The following is a 27,181-nucleotide window of genomic DNA, read 5'->3' on the forward strand; positions in this document are numbered from 1 at the left end:
CAGGCTAACCCATCCCCCCACTCCCCTCCCCTCTAAAACCCTGTTTGTTTCTCAGAGTCCATAGTCTCTCATGGTTCATCTCTCCCTCCAATTCCCCCCCTTCATTTTTCCCTTCCTTCTCCTAATGTCCTCCATGCTATTCCTTATGTTCCACAAATAAGTGAAACCATATGATAATTGACTTTCTCTGCTTGACTTATTTCACTTAGCATAATCTCCTCCAGTCCCACCCATGTTGATGTAAAAGTTGGGTTTTCATCCTTTCTGATGGCTGAGTAAATGTTCCTTTGATTAAAAATGCCTATCATGGGGTGCCTGGGTGGCTTAGTCAGTTAAGTGTCTGCCTTCGGCTCAGGTCATAGTCCCAGGGTCCTGGGATCGAGTCCCACATTGCGCTCCCTGCTCAGCGGGGAGTCTGCTTCTCCCTCTGCCCCTCCCTACCACTCATGCTCTCTCTCTCTCTCATGTCCTCTCTCTCTCTTTCTCTCAAAAAAAATAAAATCTTTAAAAAATGCCTGTCATAAATTAAGCTAGTTAGAATATATATTCATCTATGGGAGGGAAAACAAGAAGACTCCACCCTACCTGTGCAATCAGATCACAAACCCAAGAAGCTAAAAGTCAGCAAGCAGATCCCCCTGCTTTTGGAAGATTTAGCTAAATTGGTTGCCTCTCTAGGTAAACGTTTTCTGATGGGCATTTGCCTCTACGCCCTTCACTTGCTCCTTGACCTGATGCCATAACCACCATACTGTGATCCTGATTTAGTATCTGAGGAGGTCTTAAGCCTACACAGGGAGCCAGTTGAAAAATTAGAATATTTAATGGGCATAAACCAATCTTTAAAAATAGGTGTCATTTATATTTGGGTCAATGTATTTAACATTTAAAAACTACATGAAATAAGAAAAATATCTGTTTCAAATTTGACTTATAGATGACTCTTGCAGGGAAATAAATTTTATTAATTAATTAAATGACATAAATGCAAGTTCAGTGGTTGTGGTAAGATAATCTCCATGGAATCAAATTCTCAAAATCTAAAGTCTTTAGATCCGATTTAATACAAAGTGAAAATTCATAGCTCATCACTGGAAAAACAAGATTGCCGAGAGACTTGCTTGTAAAAAAGGGATGAGCTCTCATGTCAGGGTCCAACAGCGCCAGCTTAACTAAAAACGTCATGATTTGGACGACTGTTTTATCGATCTCCATCGGAACTGTGTACATGCATGAAATGAGACTGCTCCAGCCTCTCTGCCTCCCCCAGCTGCTTTCTGCAGGCACCATTCGCCACCTCCTCCCCTCCCAATCCCAGACCCTGGTCATCCTTCCAAGCCCGCGGGGGCTGCCCTCTTCAAACCACTCTGAGCTTGCCACTTTCTGGATGCCCACTGGCCTTCGCTGTCCAGTGCCGGACGCGTAGACACCTGAGATTCTCTATGGTGTCCTAAGTGTTTACTCCCTCTCTCCAACCGGACTGGCAGCACTTTGGGGACAGAGAAAGCCTTTCACGGTCCTGAGTAACCTAAATCCATGGTTTGTAGTGAACACAGACACAGCACACTCACACATACACACTTGCATACACACCCATATCACTTGACTGCCTGAAAGGCTACAAAACCCTTACTGCTTTAGAGCATCGCTGTTGTGTCGTTCTCGTAACACACTCGAAAAGAGTTTGGTTTCTTCTAAGAACCCACGATATTGCAGACTCTGCAGATCCTCCGTCATCAGTGAAGTAGCTAACGTAGCCTCGCCGCTGCCCGCTTGAAATCACCGTGGTAAGATTCCGAGATGATTTGTGCCCTCTTGTCGGTGGCGCACTCCTTTTACTCGCAGCTGCCAACGGGAAACACCTTTATTCTGGAACATTCCATGAGAGCGTAAGCTCCGCAAGGGCAGGGACCTTGTTGTAAAAAATCCTCTGTGCTCCCCAGTGCCTCGGACAACCTGGCAGAACAGCTCCAGCTCAGCAGATTCTGCCGGGCGAAGGGGCGACGATCAGGGGGCCTGTGTGGTTGCTGGTCGGCGATGGCACCTTGCGTGCACTCGGTGTTCCCGAATTCCGGAGGAAGGGCCCCCGGCCTGGAACAGGCTGTGCGTGGGCTCGCCGCCAGCACCCCTCACCGCACCCCCACCGGACACCTGCTGCTATTATTACCGTGACCTTCAGACTTCCTTCCGCTCTCCTCCGAGGGGGTGGGCTGGCTCCCCTCCGGTTGTTCCCCCAGGTTCCTTAGTGTATTCTTTTCTTTTCCTCTTTAGGCTCCCAAGAAACATTTGCAAAATGGGATTATCCGTGGCTACCAAATAGGTTACCGCGAGTACAGCACTGGGGGCAACTTCCAATTCAACATTATCAGCATTGACACCACTGGGGACAGTGAGATTTACACCCTGGACAACCTCAATAAGTTCACCCAGTACGGCCTGGTGGTGCAGGCCTGCAACCGGGCCGGGACGGGACCTTCTTCTCAGGAAATCATCACCACCACCCTCGAGGATGGTAGGTCTGGCGGCCGCCGCTCACGCCTTCCCTTCCTCAAGGGTTTGCTCTGGTCGCCACTCTGCCCCCCACACACAGCCTGGCTCCTGCTGGCTCTGCAGTGGCAGAGGTGCCCGGCCTGGGGGACCGAGGCTTCCGGGGAGGTCTGCCTGCATCCCCTCGCCGGCTGCATGGATTGGGTCTCACCCTTGACAGAGCTTGATTGCAAAGCCCAAATCATTCCCTCTCCAGCATCTCATTCATTCCAAGCACAAGAATTGGGCTTTTCCCGAGTGCATCCAAGGCTTGCTCTAGGACTGCAGAAGCCTGACCAGAATGTAGAAATGTAGAAATCTGATTTTCTAAGAATTTCTTCCAGATCAGAGTTAAGTAGGATCCTCCCTCCCTCCCTCCCTCCCTCCTTCCTCCCTCCCTCCCTCCCTTCCTTCCTTCCTCCCTTCCCTCCTTTCTTCCTCCCTCCCTCCCTCCCTCCCTCCCTTCCTCCCTCCCTCCCTCCCTCCCTCCCTCCCTTCCTTCCTTCCTCCCTTCCCTCCTTTCTTCCTTCCTCCTTTCCTTCCTCCCTCCCTCCCTTCCTCCCTCCCTCCCTCCCTCCCTCCCTCCCTCCCTTCCTTCCTTCCTTCCTTCCTTCCTTCTCTTTCTCTTTATGATTGCTTCCTATTTCCAAGCACTTTGGACCAGAGCAAGGAATGAGCAGGCTTCCTGGCGCAAATCTCATGGTGACTGAGCGCCCCCTAATGACCACAAGGAGTTAATTCGCCTTCTCCCATGACTGTTCCAGGAGTGCTTGAAAAGCAAAGAGCTCTGTGTCCAGAGACCTCACGTTAGGGGCAGAGATAGAATACGGGCTTCATTGTAGCACTAAGTGTAGATTTTAAGGCACCAAATTTGCACTGCAGTTACCTCTTGTGCAGTTAGCCACGTGATCATAGGTTTGAAGAGGCACAGGGTGACTTGCATCCATAATTTCTGACCATTTCTACGGAGAGAAGTCTTAGAAAACCAGAAACCCAGAGACTGGGATTTTCCATCCAGTGTCATGATCTTTGCAATCATGATTACATATGCCTTTTGGTTTTCACCTCAATGCTAACTCTTCATTGATGTGTATGGTTCTGTTGATGTTTTGTCCCTTTTCCCAGGTACAGCATTTAAGGTCTGGATAAACTCGATGTGAAAAACATTTCAAACAGCCCCCATCTCAGTCTGTTTACTGTCTTTCCTCTGACACAATGGTATAGTTTTGCAAGGGGGGTTTACCAGGGAGGGGGGCAGTGAGTAAGCTATGACTACATGTCTGCTTTTCAGTACCTTTCAGTAGCCAGGCTTCCCATTTATATGCCATATGCTACGAAATGCAGAGGATATGTACTGTATAAAGCAAATGTAACGTCAAACAGTCACGAGAGTGATGGGGACACAAACCAGAGAAGCAATGGCTTTTTACTCTTGCAGTAAGACCACAAGTGTTCTCTGCTCCTCAGTCCCGGGGCAACCTCCTTCAACGTGAAGCGGTTAAGCTGGAAAGAGAGACTGGAAGTCTGTTAGGACTTACGCATAAACTCACATTATCTTATGGAGTTATCATACTATTTGAATAGGGAAATGGTATTCATTTTCCCCCCTTAATTTTATGGATTGAGTGTGATTTTTTCTTTTGCCTGCACATTGAAATGTTAAACTAATGTTGCTTATTCCATATTGCTTTGCCAATTAAACTACCCACAGTTATTACAGATTCTAATTATTTAATTTCAGTGCCCAGTTACCCCCCTGAAAATGTCCAAGCCATAGCAACATCACCAGAAAGCATATCAATATCCTGGTCCACACTTTCCAAGGAAGCCTTGAATGGAATTCTCCAGGGGTTTAGAGTCATTTACTGGGCCAACCTGATGGACGGAGGTAAGAGGATGAAAACTAGGGCTGTGAGTTTGCCCCAGAGAATGCGTGATGGGATTAGCAGACCCCCCTCCTAAAGTAGGTTTCAGGGAATGGAGAGCACATCTTTCTCAATGGACACTGTCCACTCTCCCCACGTCATTCTGCTCTTACCAATCATCGTGTGTTCTCACAGGTGCATAGAGCTGCTTGAAACATCATGTATCCTCAAAAAGCAATTTGAGGTATCAGAAGGGGTGGCACTGGGGGAATGTTGGCATGGATGTGCTTTCTTAGATGAGTATCTGTGCCAAGCCTCTGCATGCAGCACCAAGACATTGATCTGATTCTAGAAGGTTCTATGTGATGTGTATCCTAAAAGGTTGACCTCTTCCAATCTCCTGATAAAACTCAACAGGGCAACTTCCTAAGTCCCTGCAGTTGACCCATGAGAGGGTTCGGGGGGAATGCCAGAACACCCTGCCAGGAATATTGTTACTTCTCGCAAAGAGCCATTCCATACAAAACCCTCCATTTTTTCTCCTTCTGTTTTATTCTCCTTCTCCTTCCCCTTTTTCTGTTTCTCTTCCTTCATTCTTCTTGTTTCTCTGTGTTTGTTTCTTTTTCTTTCAAGTTATAGGACAAACTCCTTCTGTGTGTCTGGCCAAGACTGAATGAGAGTGTGACCCGCACAAATAGTGGCAAGATTGGGGCCAGAAGTTTCTTGCAGGGAATACGTCTCAGTGTGGTGGTGCTTTCATGGGGCGAGTGCTGCTGGGCCAGCCTGAGCCCCGCCCCGTGACCAGGAGGGGCACACAACGCCCTGCGGCCTTCACAGGGGAGCTGCTAAGCTCTGCTCACTGTCTGCATCCCAAGACCTGTGGGGCCCACACCCGCACCCTCCCCTTCTCTCCTCCCCAGCTGCCTTCTGCACCCCTGCCCCAGGGCAATGACTCTCCTCTGGCCTGGGGCTTCCTTCAACCCCTCTGACTGCACGTGGACTCCTAGTGCATGCTCACCTCTGAGTTTGGGCAAACACAGCCAGCGCCCCCAGATACATCCCACCCCTGTTCAGGCCACCTGGGGCTGCTCTGCCAAGCAGGTGGCTGTCCCCACCCCAGTAAACAGAACACACAGGGTCTGAGGCTGCAGGGGGCTCTAATATTGGTGCAAGAATAAAAGAACGAAGACACTTAGCTAAATAAGCTTAATTTGCCAAGGGAAGAGCAGCTTTTGGAGGCTTAATTATTTATGTCTATACCAGACCTGCTTCTCAGGGCTGAGGACCAGACCCGGTTCCTCCTGCTGTTGAGTATAGCACCTCCCACATCACCCGGCACTAGAGACGTTCTGTAAAGATTCACCTGCTTGATCTGAGGCAGACACATTAGCTGAGCATCTGCTCTGTGCTGGGCTCGTGCTAGACACAGAGGACGCAGCGTCTGCCCTATTGGATGTTCCAGACCAGTGAGCGAGGGAGAATCTAGTGAACATAGAACCACAAGCCCAATAATGCACAGCCAGCCCCAGAGACGGACAGATCTATATAGATGATTCTTTTAACAACTTCACCCTCTTGTGCCTCAAAAAAGCTTTTACAAATCCCATAGACATAAAGTGTAGAGCAATGACAATTTGTAAAAGTATCCATCTTATTGGCATGATGCCATACTATAGCATTGTGTATACTTGTTCTCATCCTCGTCTTGACTGAGACAGAACTAAATACTTGAGCACACTCACCTAGAGGCAGTGTGACACTGAAATTGTTCTATTTTTGTTCCTGTTGGAGCTGTTTCCAGGATCCAGTGGTGGCTAGTCATCCTGTCATACACATTTTCACACATCACTCGTATTTGTTAATACTATTAACACCTTAGCTCCCCGAAGAGTGATGTGGTTAATACGGTTCTTTTGACTGGATGCTTATAAAGCCTTAAAAACTTGAATATTCAAAAACATAAAAGTCTTTAAATAAAGACTGCTTGGAAATGCATACAGTTCCTAAAGATACTTTTGCTCACTGTGTTAAGATCAAAGTGGTGTGCTTAATGTCTAATGTAGGAGTTCTACACTTAATCTCCGAAAGATGAGAAGGAAACCCTTAGAGACATAAACCTGCTAGGAACACTCTCTCCTCACCTGCTACTTACAAGAAGTGACATGTATGAATTAGCAGGTAATTCCGTGGGGTTACTGGATGCTTCCACAGCTGTCCCGAGGAGTCATGAAAACGTGTGACTGTGTAAAGGACTGGTCCCACTAACCCTGAGAAAACACCACCCACTCACTCTCACACTCACATTCACACACACACACTCAGACACACATACTCACAGACACATACTGATACAGACCCACGCACAACCCTCACGCATACATCCGCTCACACTCACAGACCCACACACGACCCTCACACATACATCCGCTCACACTCACAGACCCACACACAACCCTCACACATACATCCGCTCACACTCACAGACCCACACACGACCCTCACACATACATCCGCTCACACTCACAGACCCACACACGACCCTCACACATACATCCGCTCACACTCACAGACCCACACACGACCCTCACACATACATCCTCTCACACTCACAGACCCACACACAACCCTCACACATGCATCCGCTCACACTCACAGACCCACACACAACCCTCACACATGCATCCGCTCACACTCAGACCCACACACAACCCTCACACATGCATCCGCTCACACTCAGACCCACACACAACCTTCACACATGCATCCGCTCACACTCACAGACCCACACACAATCCTCACACATGCATCCGCTCACACTCAGACCCACACACAACCTTCACACATGCATCCGCTCACACTCACAGACCCACACACAATCCTCACACATGCATCCACTCACACTCACAGACCCACACACAATCCTCACACATGCATCCGCTCACACTCACAGACCCACACACAACCCTCACACATGCATCCGCTCACACTCAGACCCACACACAACCTTCACACATGCATCCGCTCACACTCACAGACCCACACACAATCCTCACACATGCATCCGCTCACACTCACAGACCCACACACAACCCTCACACATGCATCCGCTCACACTCACAGACCCACACACAACCCTCACACATACATCCGCTCACACTCAGACACTCACAGACTCACAACCCTCACACGTTCATCCGCTTACACTCACAGACACTCACAGGCACACACACTCACACGTACATCCGCTCACACTCACAGACCCACACACAATCCTCACACGTATATCCGCTCACACTCACAGACCCACACACAACCCTCACACATACATCCACTCACACTCACAGACCCACACACAACCCTCACACATACATCCACTCACACTCACAGACCCACACACGACCCTCACACATACATCCGCTCACACTCACAGACCCACACACGACCCTCACACATACATCCACTCACACTCACAGACCCACACACGACCCTCACACATACATCCCCTCACACTCACAGACCCACACACAACCCTCACACATACATCCCCTCACACTCACAGACCCACACACAACCCTCACACATACATCCGCTCACACTCACAGACCCACACACAACCCTCACACATGCATCCGCTCACACTCAGACCCACACACAACCTTCACACATGCATCCGCTCACACTCACAGACCCACACACAACCCTCACACGTACATCCGCTCACACTCACAGACCCACACACAACCGTCACACATACATCTGTTCACACTCAGACACTCACAGACTCACAACCCTCACGCGTTCATCCGCTCACACTCACAGACACTCACAGGCACACACACTCACACATACATCCTCTCTCACACACACAGGCACACACACTGACAGACTGGGAGACACAGATTGTTACTACCACTGTGATTTAGCAGTTGCCTCAAGCACACATGTAGGAAAGCGTCTCGTTATTGTTAATGTGGTCAGATAAAAGTGGTGAATACAGTCGATGGGGGACGCTAACCATACAACATGTTGGTGAAATTTCTGAGTATTTTATCATAACCTGAAAGTTCGATACTTTTCAAGACTTGACAAGGCCATTCACCTGCAATTGACAGAAAAATTGTACACTTTGAAGTCACATCTCCATCTGCATCTGAACTCTTTGTCATTTCTTCTGTGTTTCCCCAAGACAGCACGGTGCTTCTGAAGCGAGACAGCATTTAGTGCCGACCAGACGTTCGCTTCGATGGTGGGCAGTTGGCGGTACTTTAGAAACGTCATTTCCACCCCTGTTTTTTGCCTTGAGACTCTTTGAGGAGGGAGGGTATGAATACAGAAAACAATTCGTTTTAAAATAGAAAGTTAAAAAAATTTTTTTTAAAGATTTTATTTATTTATTCATGAGAGACAGAGAGAGAGAGAGAGGCAGAGGGAGAAGCAGGCTCCCAAGGAGCAGGGAGCCCGATGCGGGACTCGATCCCAGGACCCTGAGATCATGACCTGAGCCGAAGGCAGACGCTTAACCATCTGAGCCACCCAGGCGCCCCGAAAGTTAAAAATTTTTATAGTAGAAATAATATGTCTAAATTTATTTTATATATTCATTTCATATTATTTTATTCATGATTTCAACTGAACGTTATTCTTTAGTTACTGGGTTGTTGTTTTTTTTTAAATAACTCCATGGAGTCTGTAAAAGGTAGATGATAGAAATCCTGCTTAAACTATAAAAAAGAACAAAAGCTCGAAAGAATGGCAAATGAAGCATGCTGTTTTGATCGGGCTTTTTGTCATCATTTTCCTTTCTATTTTCTCTGTATCTGCTAAGCATCAAGTATCTGCCAGTCAGGAAAATGCCCAGTGTGCCTCCCGGACCATGTCAGGACCCTCTGGGGGGTAATCTTGAATGGGGGTTCTGACTGCAGTCACATTCCTGGTTCATGAATAAATCAGCTCATCAAAGCAATATGAACCCCAAGACGAGTAAACATCCAAATGTTAATTCTAATCCCCATTGTGCTTCATGAGTAGATGGAATTCTTCTGCTTTAATCGTTGCTTTCTTTAAAAAGATGGAGATGATCCACTTCACTTTGTCCCTTGTAGCCATCCTCCTCCCCATCACTGTGTCTTACCCAGGAACTGTCCGGATGCATCAGCACCACTTTCTCCTGCAGCAAGACTGCAGCCCACTCTCTCTAGTGGGGAGAGACCCTGGGGCCCTTCTTAAAGATAAAAATTTAAAAACAAATGCAAAAACCCAAAGTCCCGGGACGCCTGGGTGGCTCAGTCGGTTAAGCAGCTGCCTTTGGCTCAGGTCATGATCCCGGGGTCCTGGGATCAAGCCCCGCATCGGGCTCCCTGCTCAGCGGAGAGCCTGCTTCTCCTCCCTCTGCCTGCAGCTCTGCCTACTTGTGCTCTCTCTCTATCGCTCTGTCAAATAAATAAATAAAACCTTTAAAAAAAAAAAAAACCCAAAGTTCCCAGAGATCAAATGAGTAGACAAGGTCTCATAACTAGCTGCTGGCATGCAGCCCAGCGGAACCCTGTTTTCCCTGGGGGGGGTGTGTGTGTGTGAGAGAGAGAGAGAGAAAGAGAGAGAGTGAGCTTTGGCACAGCATGGAAGTTCCTAAATCTGAAAAGATCTTGATGAGATCTATACTTAATTTTTTTTTTCCCATTAGCATTTGAGTTTTTTTATCCTCATCCACTCGACCCATATTAGATCTGTTCAGGAAAACGAACATCTTAAGTGGATAATATAATACGAGGAGTTCTGGTGGTCACCGGCGGACCCTCCTGTTCCGAGGGGAGGCTTCCTAACCCATCAGGCCTAAAGGTTATCCACTCTGAATGTGCCGCGACCCCACGCAGGAGCGAATATCTTTTCACTTTCGAAAGCCATCTCTTGAGGCTTCCAAATTGTGGCCCTGAAAAGTCTTCACCCTGCTGGCCTCCCCAGAAGACCCCAGGCCAAAGGCACCTTCTGGGGACTGCCTTCCTTGCCTCCTTTCCCCCCAGCACAGCATCCGGCCGCAGGACTGGCCCACGATCTGCTCGAGGTGGTGATGCGCCTTGGGCTCACGCTCAGGCCTACAGCTGTGTCTGGGACCCACCGTCCTTCCCATGCCTGTGGGCCCTCAGCCCTCACCCCACACAGGGGTCCTGGCAGGTGCGTGACAAGCCTGGGCCACTCGGGGCCCTATTTGAGACTTAACTTTTCACCTATGTCCAGCTCTGACAGAAACCAGAAAGACAAAAAGACATTCTAGAGTTGTCACTAACACAAAATAGGTGGCTGTTAATTAATAGGCGGCCTTCTGTGCGATATGCCAGAAGGACCGGAGGACAGAAAGACAGAGGGCAGGACGAGAAAGTCCGTTTAATCTGACCAGTGTGACATTTTCACCGAGCGACTACAGCAAGGTGCGGAGACCGTGGTCTGTGGACATGAGGCCAGGCACTGTGGTTACGTGGACCGTGCTCTCGGTGACTGTACTAGGCTCCATAACCTTAGGCAAGGTACTGACCCACCCCCTGCCTCAGTTTCCCTACCTGCAACATGAATGGGTCGTGGAGAAAATAGGACTGGTGTACTGGTTAAATGAGTTTGGTGGTTGGTGGTTGTCTTTGCCAGGGCAAGAGGGAGAGAAGCTGACGGCCCTACAGCTTGCTAACCGTATGCACGGGTGGCCTTCACAACAGCCAGCCACCCAACAAGGAATCCCTGCTGAGCCTGCTCCATGCCCGTCCTCTTAGTAACTGGGCACAGGCAGTGCCAACATGCCACGGATGGTTGTGTCTGGGGGTGAGCAGTCCTCATCCCATGATCTCCTGCTCCAGGTGCTCTGTAGGTGGCTCATTTCAAAATCCAGAACACCCATGGAGGTCTTTAACACATCATTGTAAGTTTTCTCAAATTGCCCTCTCTAATATGCGTAAGATGGGAGAGCATAACATTCCACCCTTGAATATGATTAGCTGATCCCACTCCAGAAAATGGAGCGTTTTTAGCTAACACCACGTTTCTGACACATCAGCATGTCACTGATTCAGCAGGGAGGCTGGGGGAGGAAGAGGTCACTCCAGGTAAGAGGAACAGTTTGCTGAGCCACCTCATCTCAGTTCAAACACCTGAGAAGTTAGGTACTTAAAAATACATGACCATCAGAGTAGAGCTTGTTTGCTTCTTAAACAAAAAACAAAACTCGACTTGCAGAAGTTTCTTGATGAGCAATTAGAAATACACCCACAGAGTGAGCGATGTGCAGTCCCAAGCTCCCTGGGTCCAGTGTGGGGGGCATGCTTGACTGGCTGCTGGGGGCGTTGGGCCCTGGCGGTCGGCATTGAGTTCTAACACTTAACGTGGAGTGAATCGCTCTGCTTTCCAGAACGACATTCTGCCCCCTCTGTTCTGGGTCAGTTCCGTGTGAATGAGGCCATGCACAGCCCCTTGGAGTGATTTCGGGGTGTGGCGGCTGGAGGGCGAGCCCAGTGCCCCCACAGCCAGTCACCAGGTCGTGTTCTCTTGTCCTCCAGAGCTGGGCGAGATTAAAAACGTCACCACGACACAGCCTTCCCTGGAGCTGGATGGCCTGGAGAAGTACACCAACTACAGCATCCAAGTGCTGGCCTTTACCCGCGCCGGGGACGGAGTCAGAAGTGAGCAGATCTTCACCCGGACCAAAGAGGATGGTGAGAGATGGGGCTGGTGTGTGTGTGTTGTGGGGGATGCTCGAGGCCCCCTGGAGCGACAGCATCAGGACAAGAGCTGGTGTTGGGAGGGTCCCAGAGCCCCGTGTTCCTTCATGGGCCTGTCCTTGACTCTGCTCTGGGCAAACCACTGGCTGCCCTCCCAAGACATTCCAGCGCAATTCAGACCGTCGACTTCCTGGGTCGCCTGTGTTCGATGTATCCATCGTTTCTCTCCCTTAGAATTTTTCTTCTTTTTAAAAAAAAATTTTGGCCGAGTACTATTTAAACAAAAATGCCTTTTGTCACAGAGCTGTGAAACACGTCATACCTGTTTTTTATCCCATCAGAATAATTTCCGTGACTCATCATCTGTTCGTGTAGGCTCAGATGATTTCCATCCTTCCACTGGAAGATTTCATAACGGTCTAAGTCATATTATTCTACGCCAGCTTCAGAATCACTTTAGAATAGATCTTTAGTTTGAGAGCTTTGTATTAATTTTTTAGAAATTATTTAGAGGAATTCATAGTGATTTAGTAAAATTTTAAATTACGGCTCACTTTGGTTCAGGCCATTAATTCTTGCTGTTCCAAACAATGTGGACTTGCTTGTGTGACTCCCAAACCTTCAAAAACTATGTGGCAAGTGTTTTTTTAGGGTTTTGTTTTGTTTTTTGTATTATTTTAAGGGAAACTCTGAAGTGCCGTATCTGAGCCTATTTAAAAAAGAGTTAAAGTTCTGATAAATATAGCTATAGTGAGAAAAACCGTCTCCACCTTAAGAAAGGAAGGAGCCACTATGTCAAATGATACCAATGTGGGACTCTCCAAATCAGAGCACAGAACTGTCCCAGAGATAGGGTGGGGATGAGACACCAGTGCCTCGATATTCAGTGCAGATTTTGGCTCTACAACTTTTGTCTTCTTTCCAGGACTCTGTTCCCAGGAAGCTGGGCAGAGCATAGTGGAGGAGGTGTTAGCCATTCTTATGACCTCCCGTTGGCAGGTTTGATGTTGATGCACCCTCCATCTCTATGTGGGATTCAGACACACTGGTTCCACCCATATCCATCCGGTGGAAGCAAGGCTGGGGACTCAGGCTCCGAGGCCTGGATAGACTCTTTCTTCAGCCTTTCTGTCCCCTAACAAAGCTTCTCTGACACCCACAGCATACCCTCTCTGTTCTTACTCTCTGTCCTCACCTCTGCAGGCCCAGCCCTACTCCCCCAACCATCTACCTTCGCACACTATTCTCACCGTCTCTGTAGTCCTTCTTGCTTCACTGGGGGTACACACAAATTAGCCTCGTTAGCTTTCGCTTGTCCAGAACACACAGGTAATTCTTCCCAGGAATGTGCAGGTATCAACCCTTTCTGCTCAAAGGAATTGGATTGGGCGCCTGGGTGGCTCAGATGGTTAAGCGTCTGCCTTCGGCTCAGGTCATGATCCCAGGGTCCTGGGATCGAGTCCCACATCGGGCTCCCTGCTCCTTGGGAGCCCGCTTCTCCCTCTGCCTCTCTCTCTCTGTCTCTCATGAATAAATAAATAAAAATCTTTAAAAAAAAAAAAAAAAAAAAAAAAAAAAAGGAATTGGATTATTTAGGGAAATCTTAGAGCAAACTGAAATGCCGTTAGAAAGTCACACATTAACGGAGAGATCTAAAAAGCTATGTCCTAAGTGAAGGTGGTCATAATGTGGTTTTTAAAAATGCAGTAGACAAAGAGCCGTGTCTAGATGTTGGCTCTGTCGCTTGCTGCCCAGGGGACTTTGGGCACCTTACCTAACCTCTGAACTGAACTCATGTACAAAATTGCCATCATGATCAGAGTTAAGATATAAAAAGTCAAGTGATGTGTGTAAACAGCTAGCTTGACACATAGTGGGTTGGTTCGTGACACTAGATATTTGATTATTTGATCTCCACTCCTTCAGAGTGGGGGTGGCACATTCTTTTGCATTGCTAAGCAATAACACAAATGTCACTGGAATCATTATTTAAAGAGCAAATTGATTAGCAACATAAATTTTGACACCTGCATTTTTCAGAAGAATGTACAGAAATCCATTAAGAAGGGAAGGTTCCCCACAGCTTATTGACTGGCGATTTGGGATCAATTTTTAATTAATCCTCCACTTTTAGGAATCATGGGGTTCTCACTCAAAGCTTGACCCTGAGACCTAAAGTCTAATTTGTCAATCAATTATTCTCTGCTTTTGTATCTAATGCCGGTGGTGTAGGGAGATGCCATCGATGGTGAAAGACCCTGCCTTGGGTCTAGCAGTTCCCCCCGAAAGGAGGTGGAGAATCCCACATGTGCCAGTGTGCATTTCAAGAGCAATGCAGAACCGAATGTCAGTATTTACTTGGGATAAATCATTAGCATTTTCAAAAACAAGCAGAACAGAGATTAGGAGGAAGTAGAGAAAAACTGGTATAACAATGAGCTTATCTCCCCCAGATACACAGGAAAAATTCACTATTTGGAGATGGTGAAGAATTGTGCCAGCCACCCTTAAAAACTCAATACCTAATATAAATAGGCATTTGAGCAGTTTATAGAACTGAAAGCAATTTTGTATCAAATTGAAAGAAGGGACGAGGCTAATTATCATAGAAGGAATGCTTAGTCAAATTGAGAATATAGATCCTGTTTAAACTTCTGCTACAAAATCGTACAGTTTGGAAGGTTTGGATTAACCTGCCAGATTCAATTAAAATGATGTAAGGTTGTAGATAAAATTCAAGTGAAATAATAACTGCCAACATTCATTAAGTTCTTCCTCAGTAAGGCACTAATCTAGGCACAGATTGAAGTTTCAGTGTTTATTGATATTCTCATGGGGAAAGAAATATTAATGTATTGACACAAAGCATTCAGTTTGCTCTTCTGTGCCCCATACATTTCTCAAACAAGGTCCCTAAACCCCCAGTGTCCGGAAGCCTAGAGTTTAAGTTGTGTTGTTAGGTCCCTGATCATCTTAAGAAGGAAAAATGTATCACTTGCTAATAAAACATACAAAAATAGAATAAAATGGTAACTAAAAATAGATAAGATAAATAAATTGAATCAAAACTTAAAACATTTTTTAAAAGTTTATTTCTGCCAGGGATAATTCGCAATTGAAATGTTTGCTCAGAGAACAAGTTGTCTGTGCCTTAAGAAGTTTCTCAGCCTCCATAAAGATTGTTGGGCCAGGAGACAGATTCTTAAACCTGTGGACATATTCTTGGGTCCATAAACATACTCTTGGCCCCACAGACATCACCTCAGATTTGTTGATGTATTCTCAGGGTCCATGAGAACTGCTCAGGCTTCAGATTCTCTTCCCAAGACTGCTCAATCAATCAGAACTTGTAACTTTATTATTCTGCAAGAACACAAAAGATTATTTGCTGATCTGACTTTCTGTTTTTTTGAACACAAGATAGCTAATTCTGAATTCTAAAGGGTTTGTGAAATCCTAATACCGTTTTATTTGCTCAGACTATAATCTGAGCAAAGCCGTGGGGAAAGAGAACACAAACAAAACCCAATCTATTAATTTTCCAATTGTTATTTTTATTCTGCAGGCATAAGGTTGTTACAGTCCAGATCCTTTTCTGCAAAAGTAAACATTGTATATGTATAAATAGAGATGGTTGTGTTTAAGTTCAAATATTTGCTGAGTACATTACTAATGCACATAACTCTGTAAATCATTTTATATGGGAAGAAGGCCAGCAAGAGATGCAATAGGGGATCTGTGCTACCCCCCCCCCCCCATGATTCACACTCTCTTTGCCTCTTTGCGGGGCTGGGGGTGGGGGTGCATCTGAAAACAGAGCTAAGATCGAGTGAAGAGTAAACTGACATCAGGCTATCTCTGAATCCTTGGAGTCCCCAGATCTTGAGCCACACATTCTCCTGGAGGCATGATCATCTGTTCTCGGGTATTGTGTGATCACACCTCAGTGCACCTTAAAAGCAATGGACTCTTCGTGTCTATTTGCCTAACCCCCCGAGTGTCACCCCTGCATAGACAGGTACTGAGCACATGGCAGGGCTGGACTCCGTATGGCAGCAGGTGCACCAACAACACAACAGACCAGGGTGTCCCAGAAGGCCTTCCCCTGTGTGGATTTCAGAGCTCCCTGCCCTGCAGTGATGCTCAGGCAGAGCCCCAGAGGTGCCCCGTGGGGGGGCTCCCCACTGCCCCCTCTAGTTCAAGAAGAGCCACCCCACATCCACCTGTGCCGCAGTTAAAGGATTTGTCTCCTTTAAAAAAATGTTTAGAAAATACCGCTCTTATAAGAGCAAAGGCCAGGAATACCAGCATCTTGTGGACATGGGAACAGGAAAGAGACTTGTGCATGGCATGACCATGATGGCAGTTGCGGATGGTTCCATCCAGCATCATGCGAATCTGCGCATGGCTCAGGGGAGTGGGGGGATCCTCAGGACAGCATTGGGCTCGGGTGGGTCTGGCTACCGTGGTGGATTACATATGGACAGGCTCCATGTACACACACAGCATCCAAAACACACACAGCCCTGCCTATGCCTGATCAGCAAGACCAGAGAAGTGATCGTGACAGTAACGAAGTAGGCTGAAGTATCTGTGTACTTAGTCAGACTCATACTTCAAACCAGTGCAATAATTTTTCAAAGCACTAACTTTGATGTTTTACATTAACACACATCATGAGAGGCCTTAGCTATACGGACTCATTTTTTATGCTGTATAACAGATCACCTCAAACTTAGTACCTTAAAATAACAAAAATTTGTTATCTCCCCATTTCCATGGGTTAGGGGTCCAGGTACCGGTCAGCTGGCTCCCCTGCTTGAGGTCTCACAGGCTGAAATCAAGGTGTTGGCTGGAGCTATGGGCTCGTCTGAGGTCAGGTCCTCTCCCAGGCTTACTGGTTGTTGACAGGGTTGGGTTCCTTGTGTGTGTAGGACTGGTCTACCATCTCCTCGGTGCCCAGAAGCCACCTGCCGTTCCCTGTCATATAGCCCCTCCCCAGCAGGACAGTTTGCTTCTTCAAGACCAATGGGAGAGTATCTCTCCTGCTTCAAATCTCTCTGACTTCTTCCATCTCTGACCCCTAGCCTCTCTTGTAAGGGGTTCCTCTGATCAAGTCAGGCCCACCCAGAATATTCTCCTATTGGTTGACTTAAAGTCAGCTGATTAGAACATTAATTATATCTGCAAAATCCCCTCACCTTTGTCACAGAACATAACCTGATCATGGGAATAGTCCATCCATCATAGTGACAGTTACCACCCACATTCAACAGGAAGGAATGACACAGATATGTATATCAGAGGAAGAGAATCTTGGGCACCATCTTAAAATTCTTCCTACCACACTATAGCTGATGAAATCATTTTTCTTTACACTTAGAAAATCTGTATTGAGGATTAGTATGTTCCAGATAGTGCCCCAGGCACTGGAGATACAGCAGAGAACAGGATGAGCCTGGCGGGGCTTGTAGGCTGCTGGAGGAGACAGGTATTTGAGTGGATCCTGACATGTGCCATGAAGGAGAAAGATCTTAAGAGAGAACGTGGGAGCCCTGACTTAATCTAGCCTAGTGGTCAGAGAAGGTTTTCTCAAGGAAGTAATTAGTAGAATCTGACAGATGTGTAAGAGTTGCCAAAGAAAAGAAGGAGAGTAGGAAAAGATTCTAAACAGAAGGAACGTAAGACCCTAGATCATCCTGTATCAAGGTCCTGGGGTGGGACAAGCATGCCACTTCCAGAGACCTAAAAAATGGTCTGATATTGCAGAACACTAAGCCAGAGGGAGAGGCCAACTACTAACCTTGTCACGTAGACGTCTAAAGGACTCACTGATCTTACACATCCTCTGGGGGCTGGTAGGGGGAGAAAATTCTAGGTTCTGATTTTGCAACCATGAACATAGCTGTGCCATTTCTTGCAATGGGTACAGGAGGAGGGGAGGTTTGGAAGGGAAGATGGTGATCCCAGTTTGGGACATGGTAGGTCTAAGGCACCTGTGAATCTGAGTGGAGATCTCAGTGGCGACTGGCTATGTGAGCTGTAAGAGCTTCTTCAAGCAGCAAGGAGGCATAGGGAAATTGGAAGAACACAGAAGAGATGGTCCTCTGGAGCGGCATTCTTTACTTCAACCAGTTAGACCTGAAGTCAGAAATCCACTCAACAATGGCTAAGAATTCGTGAAAATTGTCTAAACTTGCTTGTACTTCCATTAAAAAAAAAAAAAAAACAGATTAACAAAATGTAACTTGATGACTAAGAATGTTTTAAGAAAATATTTCCCAGACAGACCATCCTACACCATCTGTTTTCTGCAACTCTCAACATCTGGTGTTTATAGTTCAACCCTGGGTCACAAAGTAAAGGCTAGGATCCTTTAGTGATGTGCACTATAAGGAAATGAGGATTGTCCTTACAAATGATAGCTAGAATTTATTTGGTGCCTGCTGTATGCAAAACTCCATATAAATTCTTTAGATGAATTATCTCTCATAATCCTAGCAATAAAACCGTGAATAGGTACAATTATTGTTCCAACTTCATAGATGAGGAGACTAAGGTTTGTTGGAGAAGTTAATGAATTTGCCCAGGACAGAGAACTAAGTGGTAGAGCTGAACAAAAGCCCTCAGTGAAAATGCAGGGCTCACACTTCCCAGCATCGTGATATAAATTTTTTTTGTATAAAATTCTAATAACCCTAGAAGGAAAGATTGCACAAGAGAGATCATACCTCAGTGTATGAGGAGTCAGATGGGGATTTACATAGGAAATGCAGTGAAAGCCCTTTGATCTGATTTAATCAAGACAAGTTACTGGAAATAATCAAAGCAAGGAGTCGCTAAAGTTTACAGTGACCAACAGACATACTTTAAGGTACGTTTAAGGTACATTGCATTTTAACTCAAAACATACAAATAGAGATTGATTCTCTATTCATTCTTTAATTAAATAACATGGTCTCATTTAAGTTTTGGGTGAAGAGATCTCTATGTCATCAGTTCCATGACTGTTTCCGTCATGGATCATCTGCCATTTCCAGCTTAGGCTTCCTGAGAGTGGAGTAAAGCATGCTGCCGTTTGCCAACAATCGCTTTGCTAGGTTCTTTTTTTAATCTGTTTGTCTTGGTTTTCGCCATGTGTGTCATTTTTCTCAATGGTCTTAGCCCAAACCTAGCCAAACCTTCCTTTTTTTAACTTTCCTTTGAGAAAGCTTTTCCAAAGAAGTTCCATTAATTGTCACAGAAACAGCTTTCTTTGGCACTCATATTTCATTGGTTTACATAATGAATTAAATCGCATTACCATGACAAGTATAATTGTCACAAACAAGGTGGAAACAAGCATGACTGACTTTTGCTAAGCAGTCCCTCAGGTGGTTGCTGCCCAAGCACTTGGGCTTCTAGAAGGAAGCTAGCCAGGGGGAGTGTTGGGCATGGTGAACACTAGCAAGGTGGTTGCTTTGCAGAAGGAATGGAGAGTGTTGGCGAATCCAGGGCATCCATTAGAATAAAAAGGTCAAGCAAATGTCCATTCTACCCTTGGTGTTCAGGAGGAGCCATTGTGGGTCTGAACCAGGTTATAGATTGGTGGAGGTCTTTGTTGTTACCCTCACCAATAGGAAACCTGAGCACAAATGCCCTCCACATTCAGGACAACAGTGCCTTGTTCCTAAGGACTTAGTAATTCAGGTGTCATCACTTACATGTGTCCCCTTTCCTAGGCCTCCGCCATCAGTGGGACTTGCTAAAAACTGATCCGAGATTTTATATTTTCAAATGGTGACGATGTCTAACCCAAGTTAGCTCTCACCGTGGTTGCTGGTTTTGTTGTTTTGACCTAGAAGAGTCGAGATGGCAATCATGACACACACATTCAACTCCAAAAATGTTTACTGAGCAGTTATGTTGTTATTGGAGCAGGAAGAGACTCAAAGATTCCTCCAGGGGCTCACAAGAGACTTATATTGGTTGGAATTTGAAGACCTCTATCAAGGTGGGAACCGCCCTCCATGTAGACAGACCAGTGAGGAACAAAACAAGATCCTCAAGGCTTATCTAGTAGCAACATTAATGCTCTTTTCGCCTCTTCCTGTAGCCTGCCTGCCTCACTCCATCCTCCCTCTTCAACCTGGAAAATAGAAAGATGGGGGGGGAGGGTACGTGCATTCAAGCTCACTTCCAAATTATGCTTAATATTGTTAGCACCATGTCCTGCTTTCTTAGAAGGTTTACAGAGGAGTGTTTGTTGTCTACATGAGCTGTGAATCTCTGACACAAAAGTCTATCTTCATCAAAAGTACTTCTGTACCTCCCCTCAGCCAAAAACGGTGCCATTACCAAGTGTCTCGGGCGAGGAAGAGCGGTCCCTGATGACTATGGAAGTTTGCCCTCATTCCTGTCTAACTCAGGAGGCGAGATGTATATCCCTAGCCTGTTCAAAGCCAAACTCAGTAGCAGCACAAGAAGCTAAAGTCTCCAGCTGTTCAGAGGCAGGAAATCACGAGGGACCGCAATGGGGAGGGAAGGCTCCCAGGAAGACAGGGACTTGAACTGAACGAATGATTTCTGTGGAAGAAACAGTTATTCGTGGCACTTGTTAAAGAGCGGCAAGGCAGACTTTATTCAGGGGGACTGCTGTAAGGTATACATGTGGGGACCACCTTAGTGGGGGATCACGGTAAGGGAGAGAGACTGGGCTTGACTTCAAATACAAGTGAAAGTGGGAATTTACAGCCAAGGGATGGAGAGGAAGGAGTGGGGTCGCTGGGTGGAAAATAACGACAAGAGACATCAGGGATGAGGGGCGTTCTGACTAGATGGATCAAACAGGACTTTTGCTGAAGGCACGCTAGGATGATCAGGTATTACCTGGGATATGGTAGAGAATGAAGATGTTGATTGTGTATCAAAAGAGATCAATTATTGAGGTGATTCAGGCTGAACTGACTTAGCAGGATTCTTAAAATTGGGCTCTTAGCGGACATGCCCGAGGACAGGGCTAGTGGGGTTCACCGGCCTCTTGTCTGAGAGAGACTGTCAGTTCCTAGGGCTGCTGGAACAGAGTACCACAGACGGGGGGACTCAACAACAGAGATGCATTGTCTCACAGTTTGGAGGTCGGAAGTCCAAAATCAAGGTGAGGGCCAGGTTGGTTCCCTCTGAGGCTGTGAGGGAGAGTCTGTTCCAGACTTCTGTCCTTGGTTTATCAATGGCCATCTGCTCCCTGTGTCCTCACATTGTCTTCTCTCTCTGCATGTCTTTGTGTCCACATTTCCCCTTTTTCCATAAGGACCCCAATCCTACTAGGTGAGGGCCACGCTAATGACCATAATTTAACTTGATCATCTCTTGAGAGACACCTTCTCCGAATAAGATTGCAATCTGAGCTTCTGGGATTGGGGTCTCCACTTGTGGATTCCGAGGGGACTCGGTGGAGCCCTCTCTCCGGTCAGCACTGATCCTCAAGGAGCTGGCCATGGAGAGAGTGGCCAGGCCCAGCTGGAGCGGGGGTCGTGTTGGGCAGCGTGGGCCTGAGCGCCCGGTCGCAGCCCCATGTCTGTGACTAAACGCACGACTCTTCTAGTTCCAGGTCCTCCTGCAGGAGTGAAGGCAGCTGCAGCCTCAGCCTCCATGGTGTTTGTGTCCTGGCTTCCCCCTCTCAAGCTGAACGGCATCATCCGAAAGTACACTGTATTCTGCTCCCACCCCTATCCCACAGTAAGTTGGTAAATAACCAAGTGCCTTTCAAGCACCTTCCAGAAACAAGCTGTGAGTGCTCCCTGGGGACAGTTTTGTTCCTGTCTCCCACCTACTTGGGTCTTTCTAGTGGTTTTATTTTTTCTCCCGGTTGTCTCCACCACAAAGCAACATCCTCATTTATACCTCATTTGAAAATATGCTTCTGAATCATTGCAAGGGACACAATTGTCTAGAATTGTTGTTTATTTGGTGACTTCCCACGAAACTGCCAGCCGGCTTCTCAAAATTAAAACCCAGAGGTCTTAATTGTGCCTTAATTGATAGTCAGTGGACAACACCTATTGATTTTGCTGTTGGACTCGTCATTATGTGCACTCCAGGCCCTCTCTGCCTCCCCCCTTCCCTCCGCCCTCCCTCCTGTGGTCCCACCTCTCACCCCTTCTTCCTGCTGGGACCCATCCCCCACTGAGGGAGAGCGAGCAAGCCCCTCTTGTGCCAGACATGGGGGCCCTTGCTGAGGATCTGTGACCCTGACAATTACGTGGTCCGCCTCGTTCATTGTGACAGAATTAAAAGTTAGGGTAATTAATACTTCGCAGTGCTGTATTTATTTTCATTAATATTATTACTACCAAGTCATAATTACAGAGCTAAGCTGTTTCTCAGACCAGATACAAAAGCAGATCCAAATGGGAAACTTTAGAGAAAAGAAAGCCAAAGTGGGACAAAAAATTCCTGATATCTTCATAGGAATATGTAAGGCATTTTCGGAGGTAGGCACCATGGCTGACCCCTCTTCCTGTCCCCCCGCTGGGCCATAGAACTTGACAGGCATAGTCACTCAGGAAGTATTTGTGGAATGAATACACGAACTAATTTTGTTTTTTATTGTGGTAAAATACCTTCACATAAAATTTACCATCTTAATCATTTCTAAGTGTCTGGGTCAGTGGTGTTAAGCACATTCACACTGTCATGCGACCGTCCCCACCGTCCACCTCCAAAACATTTTTATCTTCCCAAACTGAAACTCTGTCCCTTAAGCACTAACGTCCCAACCCTCTGCTTCCAGCATCGTCAGCCACCACTCTGCTTTCTGCCTCTGTGAATCGGACTGCTCTTGGGGTCCCACAGGAGCGGAATCTGACAGCCTTTATCTTTCTGTCATGGGCACACCTCACTGAGCATCGTGTCCTCAAGGGTCATCATGTTGTAGCAGGTGTCAGGATTTCCTTCCTTTTTAAGGCTGACTCCCATTCTCGAACTAATTCATTAATTGATTCTCTAATTAAAGTGATACATTTTCCAAAGTCTAGAGTCCGTAGGGAACCCCCAGGCCTCGGAGTGCCCCAGACAGTGAGCGTGATTAGCGGCGCCAGAGAGACAAGGGAGAGCCTGTGTTCAGCGTCTCTGCAGGAGAACGTTCGTCAACAGCAGCCCCCCTGGAGCTGGAGTAAAGATTTACGTGTAAATGGTCAGAGACGGGCTCCAGAACTTTCTTGCAGGTTCCTTCTTTGGTTTCAAACATGCTGTTAATTCCCACCTGCTGAGTCCTACCGTCAAAGTTCAGAGATGCTAAGCAGTGCTGGGAGGAAGCGCCAGGCAACCGTGGGCTGCTACTCAGAGAGGCGATTCGCGGAGGACCCCTGCGCAGACCCTGATTCTCTCGTCAGCCCTAACATAGAACCATTCTGCCAAAGAGAGACAAAATCCTCGCTAGAGTAAGGCATACCTGCGTTCCCCTCGAATTTGAAATGCTTCTTTATTTCTATTCACTTATTCATCCATCTATTTGCTGTAGAACTCACATTTGCTGTTCTGACGCCAGCAGCCTAGGAAGAGACTAGCAGGGTACCCAGAACACCAGCAGCTCCCCCTCTATCTGCTCTTTATCTCTAAGCTAAAAACCCCAGCCTGGCTCATCTGCAGTTGATCCAGACAGACCGATGCATGGGGGAGACAGCCCCACTTGTGGATGCCGGGGGCCATGTTAGTCCCTGTCCTCCCAGCCAGTGAATTCCCCACCATAGAATAGCAAGAAGCCATGCTCAAACTGTCCACAGGGTGGAGAAGAAAGGGATTTCCACAGTCTCTCTGTGCACAGAACACTGGGGTTCGACCACCCAGGACTGTCCCAACAAGACCCTTCCAAAAACGACCATCCTAAGATCCAACTAACCAGAAAAAATGGGAATGAACAACCAGGTTTTTCACCTACCTAATGTCTGACTGCCACTAGCTAGGTCTGTCTGTGCTGCCTTTGACGATATTAAAAAGCACTATGGATCCAGAAATAGGATCATTACAAGGTGCCTGTGATGTTCTGGGCAGCAGCATGTAAGTTTTGCAAGGAAGGTCCAGAATCCCAGAACGGTCCTCAATAACGTGAAGTGAACCAGAATCAGGCTATTCCATCTCTCGAGGCACATGGCTGTTCATGTACTTCAAACATCTAAGACCACAAGGCCCAGGTTTTTGAATAGACCTTATTTTTAAAGCACTTTTTGGGTGAGAGAAAAGCTGAGTGGGAGGTACAGAGATTTCCCAAACGAGGCCTATGATTAAAATAAAATAATACCATTCTAAGTAAAGAGCAGAGAGGACGAATGCATTTCTCTTCGAAGGGAAAACCACCCATTATTTGGGGGTTTTATTCATATGGAATTAGGAAGAGAGTATAAATTACTGGAAAGAGGGACTTTGTTTCCATCCCAAGCTTCTGTAATTTGACAATGAGAATTCTGGATGCTGTCATCTCTTGCGATGTTTTGCCATCTCCACCTATGTGCCGAGTAAACACCAGAGGGCAGTGTGAGCTCTGTATATTTCTCTCGCTCATCTCCCTGACTTTCTTTTCTTTGAAATGATTTCATAGTTGAATGTAGAACATGGGAAGATAAATGAGGACACCGCACAACCTGTAATTTGTTGCTCTGTAAGGGACTCCCTCGGCTAACCTCTTCGCTGATATAAATTTCCCCTAAAGACCCCCAGTGAAAGGACCTGTGACAAGCCCCAGGCTCTTGTCCATAATGCGTAAAGCCCATTGTCTAATAACAGGCAATGGTTTCGTTGTGTTCTCTCGGGTCAGTTTAGTCAAAGACATTCACATTTGAAATTGCATACGTGGCCAGACGAGAAACTGCAAATTCATCTAAAGTCTGGTGGTGCTGGGAGTCTCACCGTGAGGGACCAGCAGGTGTGCCGAGACATCAACCTTCCCAGGCCGATTCGAGCCAGAAAATCTTAAGATTCATTTGATTCAGGAACTCATCCATATAATTTTGGGGCCGTGGCTATTAGTTTTCATATATGATGGTTGGAACGATCAATTCACCCAGTTGTAAGGTCCCAGGAAGAAAGGAGTGAGGCTGGATCTCCTCTCTAAGGCTCCTCCCTGCATGAAAGCAGCCCGCGGGAAATGCGGTGTGTTAGCCAAGCAGGAGGATAGAGAAAGTGTCTCTTTTACAGCGTTAAGCAGATGAGACAATGAAATTAGACAGCACAAACTTCTCAGCAATGAACTAAATTAGAAGACCTAAAATAATCATATCAATGAGCCGTAACCTACATCAGTTATTCCAGTTTTGGATGATGATATGATCCAGTCCCTGCACAGGACAGGTATTCAGTCGATGGTGCTGAATGAGCAAAGGAGAATGTTCTAGTACTCTTCTTATCCAGAGGATGACTTTCACCTACTAAACTCCCCACAGTGTAGCCCACAACTTGGAAATAAGCAAGTCTTCAGGGAAGCAAAGAAAGTAACCTTTACCAGGTCCGGGTAAATTCTGAGCCAAGGTAGCAGGTGTGTGTTTGCCCCATACGTGCCCCCCGACCCGGGGCCTGCATTTAATAAATCATGGGGCTGAAGACAAGGGAGAGTGGCTTCAGAAACCCAGAAATGTTGAGTAATCTCAGGTCAAATAAGAGTGCCACGATAGAACCGTCAAGCGGGGTCGACCTGACCGTCCCTACTTATAATGCTGTCCATCTCACCGGCCACTGCTCCTGTCTCCGAAGCCACCACAGACCCCCTGGCTATACGAGGCCATTGCCCCCTCCCCACCAACACCCACCCTTACATGTATGCATTTCTCAACACTCTTCCTTCATCTTCTTTTCCTAGTCTTGTTTATCTCCATGAATCATTGAATCTGTTCTTATAATTTAACTATCATCTAAAGTTACAAGGGTCAAAAATGTTTCTCTCCAACCCCAACCATCTTACAAGACCAGTCTCATATTTCCAACTTCCTTCCATCCATGTCTCCATCGAGATTCCACTGCATCCAGCATGTCCAGAACCTAATTCATTCTTGCTCCCCTTCTCTTCCTGTTTCCCAGCTAAGCTAATGATTTAACAATACCCGTTGTCCTCTGACAAGAGGCCTCGAATCTCAGGGATTTACACCAACAGTCTTATGTTTCTTTCACATTCACGTCCATTGTGAGTCGGTAGCTCTGCTCCATATTACCCACACTGCAGGAGGGACCCGTGACAGTTTCATGGCAGAGAAAAGGACCTCTCCAGAGGGTCTGACAGAGGCATAACGTGGCCTCCCTCCAACCACAAGAGAACCAGGAAGCCAATCCCAGCACATACCCAGAAGACAGGAAAACCAGAGCAGCTTGGAGAACAACTCTATTGGCGACCATGGGACTGCCGTTATAAAGGATAGAGTGTCTGCCTTTCTTTGAGGAGTTCCTGGTTCTAGGGAGGGCAGAAAATACCAGAGATGGTCGCTGTTCTTGTGATGTGGCAAAGGACACAACCGGGACATGCAGAGGACAGAATGACATGGAGCACAGGCAAGGGGGTGTCACTCAAACAGTAGGATCAGAGTCAGTTTCTTGGGATGTACATACAGACCTGGCTTGCAGGTGGGACGTTTTACTGGACAGAAGGGTATTTACGACCAGAGGAAACAGCATCTGTGAAGTGACATTGTGTCCTGAGAATCCTCTCTCCACAATATCTTTTTAATCCTCGCCCTTCTTTTCATGCCCACCACCATTGCCCTGGTTCAGGTCCTCACCTGGGGAACCAAATTAGGTCAGAAGCTTTCCCAGTGCCAGTCTCAAGGTCCAGTCCTGTGTCCACATTGCTGCCATCGTCATTCTTTCACATTCTAGGTCTAACCATGTCACTCCCTTGGGCAAATTCTTGGCTGACTTCTCCCTTTTTACCTAATTCCTTAAGACGACATGGACAGATTTCCCAGCTCCAACTCCTGTCCAGTCTCATATCTCCTATTCCATTACCCTACCCAGCCAGTTCTTAAACCACACCACGTCTCGTGTGTGTGTGTGTGTGTGTGTGTGTGTGGACATGCATGCACACTGGGTCCTCCTGGTCTTTTCCCTCTCATCCTCTTCCCATTTAAAGTCTTT

General features: G+C 46.8%; 1 protein-coding gene across 1 annotated transcript in view; it reads left to right on the forward strand.

The window, feature by feature from the left end:
* The window catches only part of DSCAM (DS cell adhesion molecule), a 957,910-nt gene that overhangs the window by 858,328 nt on the left and 72,401 nt on the right, over positions 1-27,181 (forward strand). The window contains exons 18-21 of the mRNA XM_064577323.1: positions 2,272-2,512; positions 4,268-4,414; positions 11,927-12,082; positions 21,672-21,805. Of these exons, the coding sequence (XP_064433393.1) occupies positions 2,272-2,512; positions 4,268-4,414; positions 11,927-12,082; positions 21,672-21,805 (678 nt within the window). The remainder of the gene's footprint in view (positions 1-2,271; positions 2,513-4,267; positions 4,415-11,926; positions 12,083-21,671; positions 21,806-27,181) is intronic.

This window comes from Mirounga angustirostris, unplaced genomic scaffold (genome assembly GCF_029215605.1).
Source record: "Mirounga angustirostris isolate CCGP_5_RB_7025 unplaced genomic scaffold, mMirAng1.0.hap1 SCAF_1, whole genome shotgun sequence".
Taxonomy (NCBI): Eukaryota; Metazoa; Chordata; class Mammalia; order Carnivora; family Phocidae; genus Mirounga; species Mirounga angustirostris.